Genomic DNA, 19,396 nt, shown 5'->3' with positions numbered 1-19,396 from the left:
TTTGTGCACTATGCATACAGTAGATGGTCAAAATAGTCCATGAGTCAGGATAAAAGTCATGTATGAGGTAGGATGGAGCTATCCTGCACCTATGTTCTGTACAAGAAAATACACTCATACGCCTAAAAGAATGTGAGTATGGTTACACTGACCTTCCTTTAACACATGACTTTAAGGCATCAGTATTTTTTTATATCCCCATGCTTCACACCAAGGGTTCTGATCTCATGGGGTAGCAAAAAGCCTTTCAGTTACATCTCAGAATTTGCCTTTGCATGCCCAGTAAGAACATGTGAATCTTGATAGTAATATATTTTGTAAGCATCCTAAGAACAGAAACTGCATTTAAGCAAAGCAAGCTCAATCTTATGAATGTACTTACTCAACAGTGTTCTTATAAGTTTTTGGGACTTTTTTCAATGGGACATTTTTCAATGATAACATTTTTGTTAATATGATAGAAAAGTTTTAGTGGCAAAGTTTGTTCAAGATGGCTTCAGACAACTTCCTGCTAATTCTTATCATTATAATAAGTTGACTTTTGTTGCTGTTAACAGCTTTGCACAATTTGACATTATTGCAAAAATATAAGCCCCTCAACTATGCAGAACAATTCTGTTAAGAATTAATTTAGCATGTCTGTGCAATCTCATCAAAAGTTATATAATTCAGTATCACTTTTGATGAGATTGCATGTCAGAACATTATTATCATAAGAAATGGAGCGTTAGGTAAGGTTTCAGCTTGTTGAATATCATGTTCTGTCTTGTGTTTATCTGTGGCTGATGTTAGAGGAGCAAAGATTGATTAAAAAAATATTAAAAAGCAGCTTGCGTTGTCATAGCAATATTTACAAGTTGTGAATTGTGTTTATAATTACTAGTATGGAAAAATAAGTTGATGTATGTTGCAAAACAAAAGAGTATGTGAAAAATCATGTTCCCTGACAGCCTTGCTGAATGAATACTAACATAAAATATAGCCTTGCAGAGAGGGTTCGAAGGCAAATGATTTGTAATTTGTATTTGTTAAAAACTTTGTAAGTACAGTCTTGGACATTGTTGCAGATATTTTTTTATGCCAAAAATGTAAATATGTGCAAAATTTATTATCTACACAGATATGCTAGTTTATGTTCTGTTAAGATGGACAATTTTTGAAACGTTTCCAGTATTCAGCTTGACAAAATTTTGTGGCTAGCTCATTTTTATCAAATTACACATAAAATTGTGTTGCTCAGAAACATACACCAAAACGTAATTATTTAGCCAGGTGTTAGCTGTATTAATTGGTTATACTGACTTAGTAAAAAGAGTGATATTGTAGAAATATATTAGGAATTATGAATTGACATGTGTAATGCTTTCAGCTTGAAATTTAATAATTTGTATTGCAACTGTGCTAAGGTACACATTATTTTATATTGGTTCACAGGTGAAGCAGAACAATAGAAAGAGTGAATGTTTGCTACACAGTGTCGAGTTTTATGCTACGATGGCAGCCTTGAAGATGACAGCCAGTCAAAATGAATATAAGTATCCATCAGCTGAATTGTCTCGTCTGTGGAAATTGTTGCTCCTGAATCAGTTTCATGATGTACTGCCAGGAACTTCAATTGAAATGGTAAGGCTGAGACATAGTAAGTACTTTTGGTGTTGATAATAATATAATGGTCCTATGAAGGCAAGATCTTTTTTCCAGAAGAATGGATAAGATATTTATACAAAACGACCATTCCCTTTCTTAATCAGTTTATTTACCCAACTGACCCTGTTATCCACTTATCATTTCAAAGCTGTCTCATGGATTCTTTGTTACTCTATAGTATTTTGTTATTCAGTGTTTTATATTTGCTGGTGTATAATTTTTGTTTTACTGTTTTTAATTTTATATTTTGAATCTTTTGTATTGGAAAATAATTATACCCAACTCACCCTGGCTATCAATATATACTACCCATACGAAAAGTATGGGCGTATTGCACCTGTATAGGAGCAGTATAAGAGGCATAACACGCTGAATTTAAAGGCATAAAGCAAATTTTACAGGTGTACAAGACCCAGAAGCGCAATACTAGTATGAAATACAGGCATCTTTTGTCTAAGAGTTTTGAAAATTACAGGCGTATTCCAAAAACAATGTTGGCATACTGGCGAGAAAAGGCATATTTTGAAACATAGCAAACTGTAATTCACTAGTTAAGACGTAGTTTGGAACTTAGAAAATTGCAGTATGGTAGATGAGATGTAATTTTGAACTTTGAAAATCTGCATGCTGTTGACGAAGTGTAAATTAGACTTTGACAAAAAACATGAGGCATATTTCAGCACTTTGTTTTTTTCCAGTCTATTGAGAAGTCTCAAATAAATGACACAGCTAACTCTTTTTGTATTTGCATGATTAATCTATTTAATAATGACATACAAAGACAATTGAAAGCTGAAATGTACTGAAACAATTAAATGTTTGAGTATCCAAATCCTAAGATCATGTTTTCTTTTTTCACCCTAATTTTAAATGATAGTTCATTTATAACAAGGAATATTGGCCTGATTGACATCTTACTACTTTTGAACACAGGTGCACCATCAGTGTTAAGTGTGAAGGATATATTTTCTTGTTTACTTAAAGGTCCAGATTATTCAACATATTTTTTGTACAAATTTCCATCATAGATATCTCCAATTTTACCACTCACAGAATGTCTTTCAAACCTATGTTTAAGAGATTCAAAAAGCCCTCTTGTGAAACAAAGAAACTCCTTAGCTGATCAACCACCGACATTTCTAAAAAGTATGGAATTTTAATATTCTCAAAGCTTTTAGAGCAGAAATCATTAGGAGATTGGAGTTTTGTATTATCACTGAGACCACCAAGGCAGAAAGGGCAGTAATAGTGATATTTCATTGGGTTTTTCAAATTTCTGAAGAAGAATTTAAAACTGTATAAACTTGTGCATAACTTGTGTCCATTTGGCAGAAGAAATGCAATTATTTGCAGTAACTATTGCATACTATCACCAACAAGGTAATGCTTTGTTGCAAAAATTGCTAAAAGCAACATGGCTGCACCAACTGTAATGCCAGCACATTCTTATAGTGGTATTTTATTATTTATTGGCTCTTCAGGAATGGCATCTGTGAAACACAGGTTTTCATCATCAGTACTGTCTATATCCTCAGTAAACAAATCTTCAAAACAATGAATTCCATCATCTGGGCTTAATGTCAAATCAGAGTCTTTTTCTTCCTCAGTCTCTTGGTCTGTCTGTCCACATTGTTACTTGAAGTCCTGGCGGCAAGCATTCTCATAATTAAAAACTTCCCCTTCCTCATGAATTTCATCTTCAGCACACATAACTTGTACTGACTCACAACAGCTTGAATCATTTGGCATCTGAAATAAGTTTTTAAAAATAGTTTTATTAGAAGCTGGCAAATAATTTAATTACTGTAAAATTGTTTTAATTAGTGGTGTACCCTCTTTGAAAGAGTCTATATGCTTCATATTAATTAATTTACAAACCAAATGAAAGTTGTTCTGTCATTGAAATCATGCATGTCCAAAAAAACACCCATGACAAGGTCAATTTACAAGACTATCTTTCCAGCAATCCTATTTTTTTTATTTTCCTTCTTTTTCCTACCTTTTTGTCAGACTCTCTATTTGTTCCTACTTTTTTAATGAAGTGTTTTAAAATGGATATGGCATCAAAAGGACAAAATATATGTTAAAAGTATTTCCAAATTTATACAGAGCGATATAAATTGTTTGGTTGAGAAAATTGATATGTAATGGCTAAATCTCAACTAACAAGAAATTTTTGCTCTGATTTATTTGCAAATATTGACAGACTATTATTGCAAAACTGATTTAAAACAATATTGTCTCAAAGTCTCACTAAACGTGCACCACAAGTAATTTGCTAATAATAAAACCATTATTTAAAAAATGCAGTAGACATAATATTAATGGCACCTTCTTACAATAACAGAACATGAATGAAACCCATACAGTAATGTCAATGTTCTTGAAAGGATTGAATTTTCATTCAGTAAAATATTCCACAGGCAAAAACTTGTGCCAAATTAATATTTTGTACAGTGGATGAAGTAATACAAATATTTGACTTTTTCTTTACTTGTATTTTGCATGAAAGTCACAATCTGTTCCAAATGTTCTTTCTTGAGTTACATCATTTCAACAGTACTTACAGTCAGAGGTTCAGCTTGGTGACTGAGGTGTGGATCAGGTTGAGTTATTTCAATGGCATAATCCTGTGCCAGCATCATTTGATCCATTTCATTAGGTTACAGTGTTGAGTTTCCAGTATCTTCTTCTACTTTTTCTTTTCTTTTCTTTCTATAAGGTCATCTCATTGCTGTTTTGAAACTTAGGGTAGCCATTTTGTCCAAGTACACACAAGCTAGCTATTCTGTTCCACAGGCCAGTAATTACATGAACATATGTCCATACTAAACTGTACCAAACTGCAGTAACTTGATATGGGATGAAGCCACAGCAGTTTGTTCCCCCCTCCCAGATTGAGGTCAGAGTGTGAGGCCACTTTAAGGAGTTACATTAATTCATGAAAGAACAATTATATTTATAAAGATATTGAAAGTACTCTATCATTACCTCAAAGACAGAATTTTACGTTGAATACATTTCACAGATTGAGTAAAAAGTTGACTAGCACTGAATCCATTCTACAATGAAAGTTTGTTTAAAAATACTCAAGACCCCTCAGGAGGACACAATGAATCCCATAATGCATCAGTAGTTCAAAATTTGAAATCATCACTGTAATTTTAACTCTGGCAGTTTAAGACTAGCATTTTCCAAATATACACAATGTTTGCTTGTATTTACTTTCATGAAGATAAAACCTTTAGTGTTGTATCAAAAAGCAATCCTTCTCTGAAAATGAAGACTGATTTCTCTATAAAAGAAGTGGAGATGGAATGGGGTTGCAAGTTCTTCAGTGGAGTTATAGTAAAAATAGGTGGTAAGTAAAACCAGACTAAGCCTCCATTCACAAATCAGGCATTTCAGGGAATTCTATACCTCTGTGTATGTTTAAATACATCTGTGGAGACCATATTTGAAGTATGATTTCATCTTAGAATGAAGGTATGCCACATGCCAAAGAGGGTCTCATTGACCTACTTTTCAGGGTAATTTAACACTTCTTGAAAGTTGCATTTATGTTCTAATTCAGATACATTTTTCCCTTTATGCTACAAAAGTTGCAGTGCATTGGCATTTAGGATGATATTACCTTGACCCAAAAAACTAGGTCAGTGTGACCTATTTTACAGGGTTTATTCAGCACTGCTTACCAATGTGTGTCATAAAAAGTGGGATATTATTTATACTACTGCATACTTATAGTTCACTCTTTGAAGAAACAAACTTTGCATGGTTTTTAATTAATTGTTTGGAAAACGAAGCACATCACTCAATATAGGTTACCATGGCAACTGAAAGTTTCCTGTTTTCTTTTTAGGTATATGAAGATGCTCATGCATACTACAAAGGTAAGACAAATATAAATAAACTAATTGGCTTTATGCTGCTGTTCCATTTATTATTCCTTACCATTATGACGAAAAGTGGGGGGACATAGTATCCTCATTTCCATCCATTCATCCATCTGTCCATCAGCTTTCATTTCCATTCTATTGAAACTAGAATAAATATGAAAGAAAATTTCACAGAGTTTGCTTGGTTTATTTTAACTATGCTTTTATTTAGCTGCCAGGCACCAACATTATGATAAAGTTTGCTCATATTTGGAACTTATTTTTGTAACATTTTTGCATACTTAGATCCACTTCAGTAACTGTTTTACTTAAAGGTAAAAGCTCAAACCATTTTTTCACTAAAAGGAGTGAGTAGCATATGCTATATGTGAATTATGATTGGTAAAGTAGGTGAAACTTACTTATCTAACCATATCAAACTAGGTTAATTAAGAAACACATTTGAAGCCCCGCAGTGGATGGTGGGACATAGAATAGGCCTCTCTATGAAGTTTTTAAGAGGCAGCTAATGGATGTAACCTCTCTACTGTTGGATGTATGTTGTAATAGTGTTCCAGCTGGAGCATTAGTCATTTTATTGGGTTATTAGTTTGTACAGAACAATTTTAACTAAATGTTTGAATTTGTAAGATTTTATTCATTTTCTCATTTATCTTTGCTTTGTGTGCCTTTTTGCAGAGTTTTGCAATATACTTTAAATTTGTTGCATTTTGGGGGATATTTACTTTTATTTGGAGAGGTTTTTCATCCTGGGGCACTTGGTAAAGTGTTTACCTTTGCCATATTGATAACTATATTTTGCTTGGCATTATAAAGTCTAGGGTGGACTGATGTGCCATTAAACCCTACTCATACATACATGCATACATACACACATACACACAAACACGCATGCATACATACACACACACATACACACACACATGCATGCATACATACACACATGCATGCATACATACACACACACATGCATGCATACATACACACACACATACACACACACATGCATGCATACATACACACACATTGTTATGCTGGTGCATTTGACTTAAGTCACAGCAACTATGAATAGCCCTATTTGTTATACGTAATTGTTACACTTTAAATGTCCCAATTTTAATTCACAGATATGTAGAATTATTTGGCACATACGAGTTGAACATTCATTCATTAGGAGTGCATGTGTTATTGTCAGATGCAGTAAGAGATGCACTTTTAACTGACCTGATATTTTTATCACACGGCTTGTCTAATTACATCATAAGTGTATGATGCCTTGTATAGTTAGCAGACCTGCCAACTCTTACAATTTTGCCATAAATCTTACGAAAATTACCCTTAAAATATGGATTTACAGCATAAAAGCCAAAAGGACAGAAAAATGATCATTGCCGAAAAATCCAGAAAATTTGTTCATCCGTGTTTGTTTTGGATCCAGGTTTCATATTAAAAGTAGTGAAATTGGTCAGGGAACCAGACTAACTTTACAGCATTACATCACATGCTTTAATCTGCACCTGTTTGTTCATGCGAAGCGCATGCATGATCAAACTATTGATCATATTAATTTTTTTTATAAAAATGGCATCCATCAAGAGATGCATGTTTAAGACAAAAGGGAAAATAAGCCTCTTGAAAAGTGTTAATAATCAACACAGGAAAAATAGAAAGGAATATTCAGATTCTTTTGAATAAAAGCTGGAAGGGACACAATTATGTGTATTGGACATCACATGCCAATTTGAGTATGACTCATGGCGGGAAATATGATTGCCGTCATCATGTGAAATGGAAAAAGAATTTCCAAGAATTATGTCAGGTTGAGAGACAGCAACAAGCCAATGAGCTGCATAGGGTTTGGAACTAAAATTTGTGCACTGTACTAGTGGTAAATAAAGTCTACGCGTACTTTACAATCTTTTCAGTTGAGCATAATGTTTATCGTCACTGCTCGAATACCAAACTTTTAATTACATTTTCCAGCTTTACAATAGCAGTTTATGATATTTTGTTACACCTTACTGAAAACTGGTCAAACTTATGGGAAAAAATCAACTGCCTTACTGAGATGGACTCGTCAGGGTTGGCAGGTCTGAGTTAGCATTTTATTTGTAATCATTTTTATAGAAATCAGCAGCATTAATTCTATCACATGTTCTTGATGTCTTCAATGTTTATACAATTGCATCACTCTCAGCATAGAATATTTGATGCTTGATTTTGATTGATCAGTAATTCTTTCTTGCCTGATGATTGCAGATGCTAAATTCTGATTGGTTAATAATAATAGTATAAAAAGAGCTCAGCGTTTTTGACATTTATCACTCTCCAGTTTTTGTTGAAGGCATGAAGTATGAAATATACTACTGTCTTGATATGCTGTGGCTCAGCCAACTTTGATGTCCGATTTATCTATGGTAAAAATGCTAGGGTTGTCTCATAAATTCCATTGCATAAAATAGCACTAACAGAGTGCTATTTTGTGAGTTTTGTCTTCTTTCTTTTGGGCATTTTAAATTGAAGGTTAATAACCTACATCTGCATCTTACAACTCTATTTATATTCAGTGCACTTTATTATTCTAAATTCACTACGATTATATTTATACTTTATTCCTTTTATAGAATTCACACTTTTTGTGTGAACTTCTTATAAAACAGCTTCTTCTTCTGCTTGTGAGCCAGCCATTGCTTCAGCTCTGTACATCTGTATTTAAAAGTGCTTTTCAGTTAGAAAACCATACATAATTCCTTGCTGCTTGTTGTTAGTCATAACTTATGTTAACAAGCTTTATAACAAATTTGTAAGCTACTGATTCAGCTTACACTAACAATGTACTGCATTTCCTAATGTGGTCTATACATTAGTCATGCTACCATTTTACAAACACTTCATTTAAGTCTCTTGACTTGATTGGTTCATCTATTCTTGTTTTAAATACTGTTATCATATTTGATGCTTCTCCTCATTAATTGCATCCTTAAAATAAGATCGCTCCCTTAGAATATAATAGTATATCCTCAAGTGAACCAAAGGCTGGTGACAAGATGGATCCTTACTGAATCCATCACTCATGCATATGTGGCAACACAGCATTAGATACATGCATCTCTCTCTCTCTCTCTCTCTCAAACCTTTTACTGCAGCCTTGTTACTACTGACATACATGCATAATCTTGGAGTGTATAGGCTAGCTCATTTACCTAGTATTCATACAAAAAATGGTAAACAAAAGACTCTCCCTCTCTCTCTCTCTCTCTCTCTCTCAGGGGGAAGGGTTGATCTCGGGAAGGTTTGAAAGTTTAAACATATTATCAAACAAAGTTATTCAAGTCTCTGTTTGTGTTGCCTGAATGACAAGTGGACACCAAATTTAATTGGAACGGAGCAGTTCAATTATTTTTTTTCGATCATAGATATCACAGAAAGTGCAGGTAGATTGATAAGTGAGGCACAGGATGCCCTTATTGGCAGCTTGGAGGAAAAAGCTGGAGATGCTGAGTCAGTGACCAATGTTTTCAACAGTCTTGGATGGGAAAGGGCAGAAGTGGTTTGTGTCCCAGGAAGTGAGAACTCAATGGACATGCCTCCTCAGCATAAACGGAAAAAGAAAGACACTCAGGTGGACAGTGATGGGAATGCTCTAGGTCAGTAAGTTAGTGTGCAAAATCTTGGTCAATCAGTAAGTATGTAAAATCTTTGTAGTCTCTGAAAAATTAGTGTGTTTAACCATTGCTTTGGTTTTCTGTTCACAACCAGTAGTTAGATGTATACGTGTAACACTGTTGTGAAAGGTACAATGCTGAGATAAAGAATCACATATGTGTTCATAAATTGTAAAAGTGTTAAGATGTAAGTTTTGTTATATCCCATAAGCTACATCCAGTGAGTGGCATGTTGTATTATTTGTGAGATTCGTGAATTTTATGTCTGAAGAAAAATGTTAAAGATTCTTTATATCACCTTACTGTAAAGATATTTTGTAACTCAATGACTCTGACATCCAAAGTTGTTTGGAGTTATGGCTTAAGTATGATGCATGATTCATACAGTGATTTTAGTATGTTGTTCAGTGCTTTAATGTTTATTTAGTGAATATTTTTTTTCCAAATTGATTTTATTGCCAGTCCCACATTTTTAATAAAGGAAGAAAACTTAATCTAAGAAAGCAAATGTGTGTTAGATTTATTGTATATGCATGTGTGCATTTTCCTGTCAATTTAAATGTATCATTCAGATGGCCATTTTCCCATCATTTTGAATGTATTGTACAGATGACCATTTTCCCATCAGTTTGAATGTATCATTCAGATGATCATTTCTCTATCAATTTGAATGTGTTGTACAGATGACCATTTTCCCTTCATTTTGAATGTATCATTCAGATGGCCATTTCCCATCATTTTGAATGTATCATTAAGATGGCCATTTCCCCATCATTTTGAATGTATCATTCAGATGGCCATTTTCCCATCATTTTGAATGTATCATTCAGATGATCATTTCTCTATCAATTTGAATGTGTTGTACAGATGACCATTTTCCCTTCATTTTGAATGTATCATTCAGATGGCCATTTTCCCATCATTTTGAATGTATCATTAAGATGGCCATTTCCCCATCATTTTGAATGTGTCATTCAGATGGCCATTTTCTCATCATTTTGAACGTATTGTACAGATGACTCATTTTCCCATCATTCTGAATGTATTATGCGAGTGGGCATTTTCCCCATCATTATGAATGTATCATTCAGCTGGCCATTTTAAGTTTTATAAAATTGACTCATTTTCCCATCATTTTGAATGTATCATGCAAGTGGGCATTTTCCCCATCATTTTGAATGTATCATTCAGCTGGCCATTTTCCCATTATTTTGAATGTATCATTCAGATGGCCATTTTCCCATCATTTTGAATGTATCATTCAGATGACCATTTTCCCATCATTTCGAATGTATTGTACAGATGGCCATTTTCCCCATCATTTTGAATGTATCATACAGATGGCCATTTCCTCCATCATTTTGAATGTATCATACAGATGGCCATTTTCCGATCATTTTGAATGTATCATTCAGATGACCATTTTCCCATCATTTTGAATGTATCACTCAGATGGCCATTTTCCCATCATTTTGAATCTGTCATTCAGATGACCATCTTCCCATCATTTTGAATGTATCATTCAGATGACCATTATCCCATCATTTTGAATGTACCATTCTAATTGGTTTGCCATTAGAAAAAGAAAATATCCTATCTGCAGCTAGAAAACAAGATCAATAAAATTACACCATGGATGCATAATATCCAGAATTTTGATTGTTGTGCTGTACAAATGTATTTTGTCTTTCTTATTAAAGCTATATTTAAGTTTTGATATAAAATGGAAATATTGGTAGATTTTGAATTCCTATTAAATTCAAAATCACTCATGTCGTGAATGTGTACAGAGTTTACCATCTTTCTTAACAAGGAAATTATCACAACATTGACATTAATTTTCGTTACATTCCAGCATTTGTCAGGGTACCCAGTTATGGATATCAGATTCTTTGTTCAGAAAATAGTCCTGCACCAGTCACAGCATCCATACTGGTTTGTCAATTTTTGTTTTTACAATTTAGTGTTTGATGTTTCTTTATTAATAATCTGCCCTTACCTTATTAGAGCATACATAATGTTTTCTGTATATTTTTTGCTTGATTTTAATTTTTGTTTTCATGTTTGTTCATTGTTTTTACCAATTTTGGAAATTTAAAGAAAAAAATCAACTTTAAGTTTTATAATAGTTTTATAATAGTATCAACCAAAATAAAACTATCAATTTCATGCCTCACCTTCAAGACTTCATGATATGAGATTAAATTTTGTTAAATTCTATAATGGTCCATATGTATATTTGTCAAAGGAATCATTTAAGCAGAGGTGTGCATTATTGTATATTATTATATGCTCATTTTTTTCTCTGTTAACTTTACATTGTCAGAATCATGCAGTATTACCCGATACTGAACTCGCATGCAAATACACATATTGCATTCATGTGCATAAAGGACCTACTTTCTATTTTAAACAAACAATGGATGCAGATGCCAGCACTTTTGATTTGTAAACAAATCATGTACACTGGCTTAGTAGGCGCTTTACATTGTGGTTGTCTAAATTTATTTCTGAATGAAGTAAAGCAGATGTTTCACGGACTGCCACATACCAGTTGCTTTGGCAAATTCTGCATTAACATTTTTGATACAGTGTTTCAGATTTAGGCTAGCTATACAACAGACGAAAGAAATAGTCATTACAAATAACATACAAGTGACAAGGGCATATACTGTCTTTTTTAGCTGGTGATAAGAATGGCCAAAAAATATACTTACAGTTTTACATCCTGAATTTCCTCAAAATGTACTTTCTTAGTTCTTCAAATCCGAATTACATGAGCCATGTCATAAGTTCTCAATCTTGATTACACATTTCGAAATTGTACTATAATTTCGATTATAAGTGCAATTACATTCTCCTTACCGCACTCAAAATGAAATAAGCATTAAATTCCATAGCATCTTTTTGATAATTGCAATTGAAAGGCTTCATATTTTCCCACATTATGATTTCAAACATTCACTGACAGAAACAAAAACACATTTGCAGATGTCAACAGGTTAATTAATCGCTTCTTCAGTCCGATGTATTTAGTTTGGAATTGTCACAAATAAATCCAGTCCAATATCACGAAATTTTGTAGAAGCAAGAACAATACCAAAATCTATTCATTCCGGATCAGATGGAAAAGTTGTTGCAATGCTCATTCTTTCACAATATGACTCCAAATTTCAATTTTGACTAGACATGCCATTTTCTTTTGAAAGTTATGTCGAGCACGCGACTAAGTTCAAATTTATCTGGTCAGAGTTATGTGCGCAGTAATAATGTTGTTGTTGTGTAATGATGAATCTACGCTTGTGTATTTAGTTTGGAATACAGCATACATTCAGTTACATTGTTTCTTGTAGTGTATTTTGTTAATATAATTAAGCATTAGGTAGAATAAAAAAGGTTACTGCATTTGTATGGGAAAATATGAACTCGTTTTTTCGGATAGATATACCGCACACCCAAGGTCGTGCAGTATTTTCATTAAAAAACTTGTTCATATTTTCCCATACAAATGCAGTAAGTATAATTATTATATGCTCATTTTTTCCCCCGTTAACTTTACAATGTTAGAATCGATCAGTATTAACTGATACCGAACTCGCGCGACAATACACATATAGCATTTTTATGCATAAAGGAACTACTTTCTTTTGTAAACAAACAATGGATGCAGACGCCAGCACTTTTGATTTGTACACAAATCATGTACACTCGCATAAGAGGCTCTTTACATTGTGTTGTTTAAATTTGTTTCTGAATGAATTAAAACAGATGTTTCATGGACTGCCACATACCAGCTGCTGGCACATTCCGCGTTGATACAATGTTACAGACTTAGGCTAGCTACAGTATATAACAGACGCAAGATAAGGTCCTTACAAATAACATACAAGTGACAAGTCATATACTCTCTTCTTTTGCTGGTGATAAGAATGGCAAAATAAAATATACTTACAGTTTTACATCCTGAATTTCCTGAAAATGTTTTTTCTTAATTCTGCAAATCCAAACTGCATGAGCCATGCCATAGATTTTCAGTCTGGATTACACATTTTGAAATTGTGCTGTAATTTCAATGATAATTGCAATTGCATCCTCCTTACTGCACTCAAAATGAAATAAGCATTAAATTCCATAGCGTTTTTTTTGATAATTGCAATTGAAAGACTTCATATTTTTCCCACATTATGATTTGAAACATTCAATGACAGAAACACATTTGCAGATGTCAACACGCTTCTCCCTAACTTCAGTCTCATGTATTTCATGTGGAATCATCACATGCAAATCCAGTCCATAATCACGAAATTTCCTAGAATCGAGAAAAATACCAAAATCTATTCATTCCAGATCAAATGGAAAAGTTGTTGTAATGCACATTCATTCACAATATAACTCCAAATTTCAATTTTAACTAGACACGCCATTTTCTTTCGAAAGTTATGCTGCACGCGTGACTAAGTTCAGATTTATCTGGGCGGAGTTATTTGCGCAGTAATAATTTTGATTTGTGTAATGATGAATATGCGCTTGTGTATTTAGTTTGGAATGCGGCATACATTCATTCACGTTGTTTCTTGTATTTGGTTTATATAATTAAACCTTAGGTAGAATAAAAAAATGAGCATATAATAAAAAGGTTACAGCATTTGTATGGGAAAATATGAACTCGTTTTGTTGGAAGGATATACTGCACTCCCAAGGTCATACAGTATTCCATCCCAAAACTCGTTCATATTTTCCCATACAAATGCAGTAACCTATAATTATTATATGCTCATTTTTTTCCCCATTAACTTTACATTGTCAGAATCATTCAGTATTACCTGATACTGAACTTGCGCCACAATACACATATAGCATTTACGTGCATAAAGGAACTACTTTCTATTGTAAACAAACAATGGATGCAGACGCCAGCACTTTTGATTTGTACACAAATCATGTACACTCGCGTATGAGGCTCTTTACGTTGTGGTTGTTTAAATTTGTTTCTGAATGAACTAAAACAGATGTTTCATGGACTGCCACATACCAGCTGCTTTGGCACATTCCACGTTGATACAATGTTACGGATTTAGGCTAGCTACAGTATATAACAGACCCAAGATAAGGTCATTACAAATAACATACAAGTGACAAGTCATATACTCTCTTCTTTAGCTGGTGATAAGAATGGCAAAATAAAATATACTTACAGTTTTACATCCTGAATTTCCTCAAAATGTATTTTCTTAATTCTGCAAATCCGAATTACATGAGCCATGTCATAGGTTTTCAATCTGGATTACACATTTCGAAATTGTGCTGTAATTTCGATGATAAGTACAATTGCATCCTCCTTACTGCACTCAAAATGAAATAAGCATTAAATTCCATAGCGTTTTTTTGATAATTGCAATTGAAAGACTTCATTTTTTCCCACATTATGATTTCAAACATTCAATGACAGAAACAGAAACACATTTGCAGATGTCAACACGCTTCTCCCTAGCTTATTAAATCTCATGTATTTCATGTGGAATCGTCACATACAAATCCAGTCCATAATCACGAAATTTCCTAAAATCGAGAAAAATACCAAAATCTATTCATTCCAGATCAGATAGAAAAGTTGTTGCAATGCACATTCATTCACAATATGACTCCAAATTTCAATTTTAACTAGAAACACCATTTTCTTTCGAAAGTTATTTCGAGTGCGCAACTAAGTTCAAATTTATCTGGGCAGAGTCATGTCCGCAGTAATAATGTTGATTTGTGTAATGATGAATATGCGCTTGTGTATTTAGTTTGGAATGCGGCATACATTCATTTACGTTGTTTCTTGTAGAGTATTGTGTTTGTATAATTAAACCTTAGGTAGAATAAAAAAATGAGCATATAATAAAAAGGTTACTGCATTTGTATGGGAAAATATGAACTCGTTTTGTTGGAAGGATATACTGCACTCCCAAGGTCGTGCAGTATTCCATCCCAAAACTTGTTCATATTTTCCCATACAAATGCAGTAACCTATAATTATTATATAACTTCATAGTTTTCTGTATTATGATTTATTAAATCACCACCTGTTGCCTTTTTTAAAATGTTATTGCACCTTCATGTGCACACATACATATATGAGGGTAAGTAAAATTCCAATTGCTCACCTGATATCTTATCCCAAGTGTGTCTGGTCAGAGTTCTACTCAAGTATTGCATCACTGATCATTGTCAGAATGAATTTTCCATCTGTTTGACCATAAGCCTGTCTGAATAGCATTTTTCCCTTTTGTTTTTCCATATTTGTTCTTTAAATTAAAGTCTGATAACAACAATGAATGGGGATAAAGTAAAAATCAATTCTTCCATATACTGTTTAGATTTTATTTTGTGATTTGAACTTATATCAGTATTTCACACAGTAAAATGAAATGCCTATTTCTATGTATTTGTCCAATTTTTGTTGTTGTTTTGTTTGGTTAATTAAAAATTTATAAAGTGTTGTCTGAACACACATTACAGAAAATTAAATATCATCATGTAATAAAACAAGTATTGATTTTTGTACTTATTGCAAGAAGGATTTATCAGACTCAAGAAAACTGGTATTGTTCTTAGCCTGCAACCATGGAGAATATTGTTTTTTAGGTGTTGATAAATGCTCATAGCAGCTTCCTCAAAAGTTGATATTAATATTATGTTGTTTGCAAAACTTGACTCTCAGAGGGTATGGTTAATGAAAATCACATTGGATTGAATTAAATCAAGCCAGTAACATATATCATCAAAAAATGAATAGTGTTTATTTTGAAAAGGTATGCTTAATGAAAATCATATTGAAATGAATTAATCCAGGAACTGAAACCATTAAGAATAATAAAGTGGCCATTTGAAAAGTAATGTTCATCCACTACAGTTAAATCTATGATTCTGTCCATTGTGTGTTGTACTGATATGCTTTAAAATTAGGAACTACTGCAATTACTGTTGAGCCGACATTGGTGGAAGATCAGCAAAACGATCACCTTGTCCTTGTACAGGTCAGTTCATCCATCCCCACCTTAGATTAAGTTTTAAAGTTTTGATTCTCTTTTATGTTTATCCTTTATTGATGATAACAGGCAGGCTGAACAGTGGGGGAGGTGCAGGTATCTCCCTTGTGTTTAAATATATTTTGATGAAATTGAATTGATTTAAAAATGATATAAAATTAAGACAAGGTGATATCATTTCTTTTGCATGTAAATTAAAAATGTAATTTTAGGTTGTGAGTGGAAGGCCAAATACCAAAGTACCCCCTACTGTATACATTATTTTATATTTTTGTATCTGAGCAACCAGAGAAAATAGCAATTTTTATTTGGGCAAGTGCTGGTTTTCATCTTGCTCTTTCCAACAAGCAGCAAATGGCTATCAAGGGCCAGATTAGGCTGGGTGGGCTACTGTCATTATTTAACATAAACACCATATGTAATTGCAAATAATAGGTGTATGACAGTGGTATATTAAACAATAGAAATTGATATTAAACATTTTCTATCATTAAAAATGAAAAAGTACCCCAAGATGTGACAAAGATTCATTAAAAATAATGAATTTACGTATATAAAAAGATTTCTTGGCAAAGGTAGATAAGAATTTTATGCCAGTCTGATTTAATAAAACTATTATAGCAGTCTGATTTACCTCATCGGATTAAGGTTGTAAGAATAAAATATTTCCACTATTGTTTGCTTCATTTAGCTACAAAAATATTTAGTTTGGATAATTTGTGTGCAAGATTTTTATTTTTAAATTGATCTCTTACCATAATAGCATGGTTTATTCTTCAAGACTGCATACCATAAATTATTCCCATGAATATTTAATTAAATGCCCACAATAAGTTGGAGCATATCATGTTTTGATGTTGTGTGTCCAACTTACGTTCAGTGCCATATTTCTTTTGCACACAGTAACTCTATTTCATCACATTCTACTGTTATCTACCTTGTATTTGAGGGAGGGATGAAATCTGTTGATTTTGTGCCCAAAGTTCAAAGGAGGTCCAGGGACTGAAGGAAGGAAAACTGTCTCTTCAGAATAATAGATATGATGACCAAACTATTTATAAATTACTGTATTTTAGATAAAAATAAATACATCAATTGGTTTCAGAGTAAATGTAAAAGGTCAACACCACAGTGGCTGTACGTAGAAAATTTTTTCATCTTGTTATTGTAAGCTTTTATCACCCACTTTGACCAACCTTTGTGGCTGGCTTGCATTTGAGATAAGGAAGGCCTGTTTTCATTTTGGGATACAAAGGTCAAGGAATCCAGACTTTAAGAAGGAAATATTGAATACCACAAAACTACTTGAGTTTACCACAGACCTTAGAAAAACCATGTAGAAAGCTTGAAGTTGAGATGAGGAAGATAACTATTGATTTTGTATTTAAATAGTCCAAGGTCAAGGTCACAGGAGTTCCATAGAGGAAGACGGTTTCCATGAAATAACTTCAGTCCAATGCTGCAAACCATGGATGGCTTAAATTTAAGGCAAGATTAGCACTGTTGATTTTAGGGTCAATAAATCCATAGTCAAGGTTACCAAGACTGATAGAAAGAAATTGGTTTCCACAAAACAGTGAACTCTGGGTCTTTTACTTTGATCACATTTTGTGGATGGCTTGCATTTAAGAGAAGGGAGCATCTGTTGCTTTTAGATTCAGAAGCTCAACAATCCAACCAATGACAGTAGGTTTTACATAAAAGATATATATAATAATATTGTTTACCACATGATAGGTGTATCATTTACCACGACAGTTGTCTTGTGTCACACGGTAAAGTCATTTTGTAAGATCTGTAAATAAATTAGACAATCAAACACTTTAGGTAGTGCTGCTATGGATTTTTTATTTCTATAATATACTTCAGGTCGATGTTAGGATGAGGAATATAGGTAAAATTGACATCTTGCTTTGACATACTGCGAAAGATAAGTTGACTTGTCTTTCCCTAACTTTATACTGATGCCACCCCTTTTTTCCATGGAATGCCACTCAAACACTGCTAGCATCGCGTAAATGAATAAAGGGTGCAATATACAGGGTAATTAGTTTTGTATACATGCTTTTCTTGTACAGTAAATTGCTGTTTCTACTTGTAATTATGATTTCATCTACAAGACGTACAAGAGTTCAAACATCAGCTTCATGAACTGAATAATACATGCATTCCACACAATGGTATATGATGCAGTTGCAACCCTAAAATAAGCAAATATCTGAATAATTTGTTTTGTTTCACAATTGAGCATTAGTAAAGATAAATTTATTAATTGCTGGATTTTTTATAAGATGCATTAGGGTGGAGTGAGACATATCAGTCATCAGTTTCAGTTGATATTAATTTTCCAGGCTAGTGTTGTCTAAAATAACAGTTTATATAAACTCATATAAATTATAGACTACAGTTTTCTTAAAGTTGAAGGGGTACTGTAATACTCCCTTATAAGTTGGGTTCAACTGCAAACAACATTGACTCCAATCTGCCACCTCAGACTGTGCCACCAGATCAGGGTCTTTGCAGTTCTACTGAATTCTCCTAGCAAACTGTGTAGTCTGAGATCTGCCAGTGCATTATGCTGTGGCAGATCTGGATCTATGTTTCTGTACCTGACTTACAAGTTAGTATATGTGGTGTTTTTTCTTTTCTAACTATTCCAAATATTTACCTTTGTCACTGCAAATCTGAAGGATTTAAGAGATTAAACAATTATCATAACAACAACAATTTACTCGCAACAGTATAAACCAAAGTTCATTCACTGGACTGTTTATGCATTGACTGAAAACATTAAATTATTTTCATTATGTTATAATCATTATTGTATTGTATGTATGTGCAAATTTCAGAAGACCTATCAAGGTAATTTTGTACTGCTTCATATATTTCATCTGAAATTAGTACTATCATCAAGTACTACGTTTACTATTACACCACTCCCTCGATAACTCGCACCCTGATAACTCGCGAACCCGCTTATAATGCGATGCCAGGCATGGATCCCATTTTTTAAACCCGAAAATACCACAAAAATGTATCCCTATTTGTTGAACTTGAAGAAAATCACGATCAAAATTGGTAATGGAAATTTTTATGTATTGGTCATTTTATCGTTGAAAACGGTAGATAGGACCTGGAAATTTTAATAAAC

General features: G+C 33.2%; 1 protein-coding gene across 2 annotated transcripts in view; it reads left to right on the top strand.

Moving 5' to 3' along the window:
* The window catches only part of LOC149786596 (alpha-mannosidase 2C1-like), a 99,330-nt gene that overhangs the window by 58,165 nt on the left and 21,769 nt on the right, over positions 1 to 19,396 (top strand). For both annotated transcript variants that reach the window (XM_089977098.1, XM_089977097.1), the window contains exons 17-20: positions 1,435 to 1,623; positions 5,510 to 5,540; positions 8,963 to 9,193; positions 11,067 to 11,146. In XM_089977098.1, coding sequence (XP_089833224.1) covers positions 1,435 to 1,623; positions 5,510 to 5,540; positions 8,963 to 9,193; positions 11,067 to 11,146 — 531 coding nt within the window. The remainder of the gene's footprint in view (positions 1 to 1,434; positions 1,624 to 5,509; positions 5,541 to 8,962; positions 9,194 to 11,066; positions 11,147 to 19,396) is intronic.

Source organism: Sinohyriopsis cumingii, chromosome 12 (genome assembly GCF_028554795.1).
Source record: "Sinohyriopsis cumingii isolate HCF-2022 chromosome 12, ASM2855479v2, whole genome shotgun sequence".
Lineage (NCBI taxonomy): Eukaryota > Metazoa > Mollusca > Bivalvia > Unionida > Unionidae > Sinohyriopsis > Sinohyriopsis cumingii.
The sequence above is the reverse complement of the archived record's forward strand: the minus strand, read 5'-3'. Positions and strand labels throughout refer to the sequence as shown.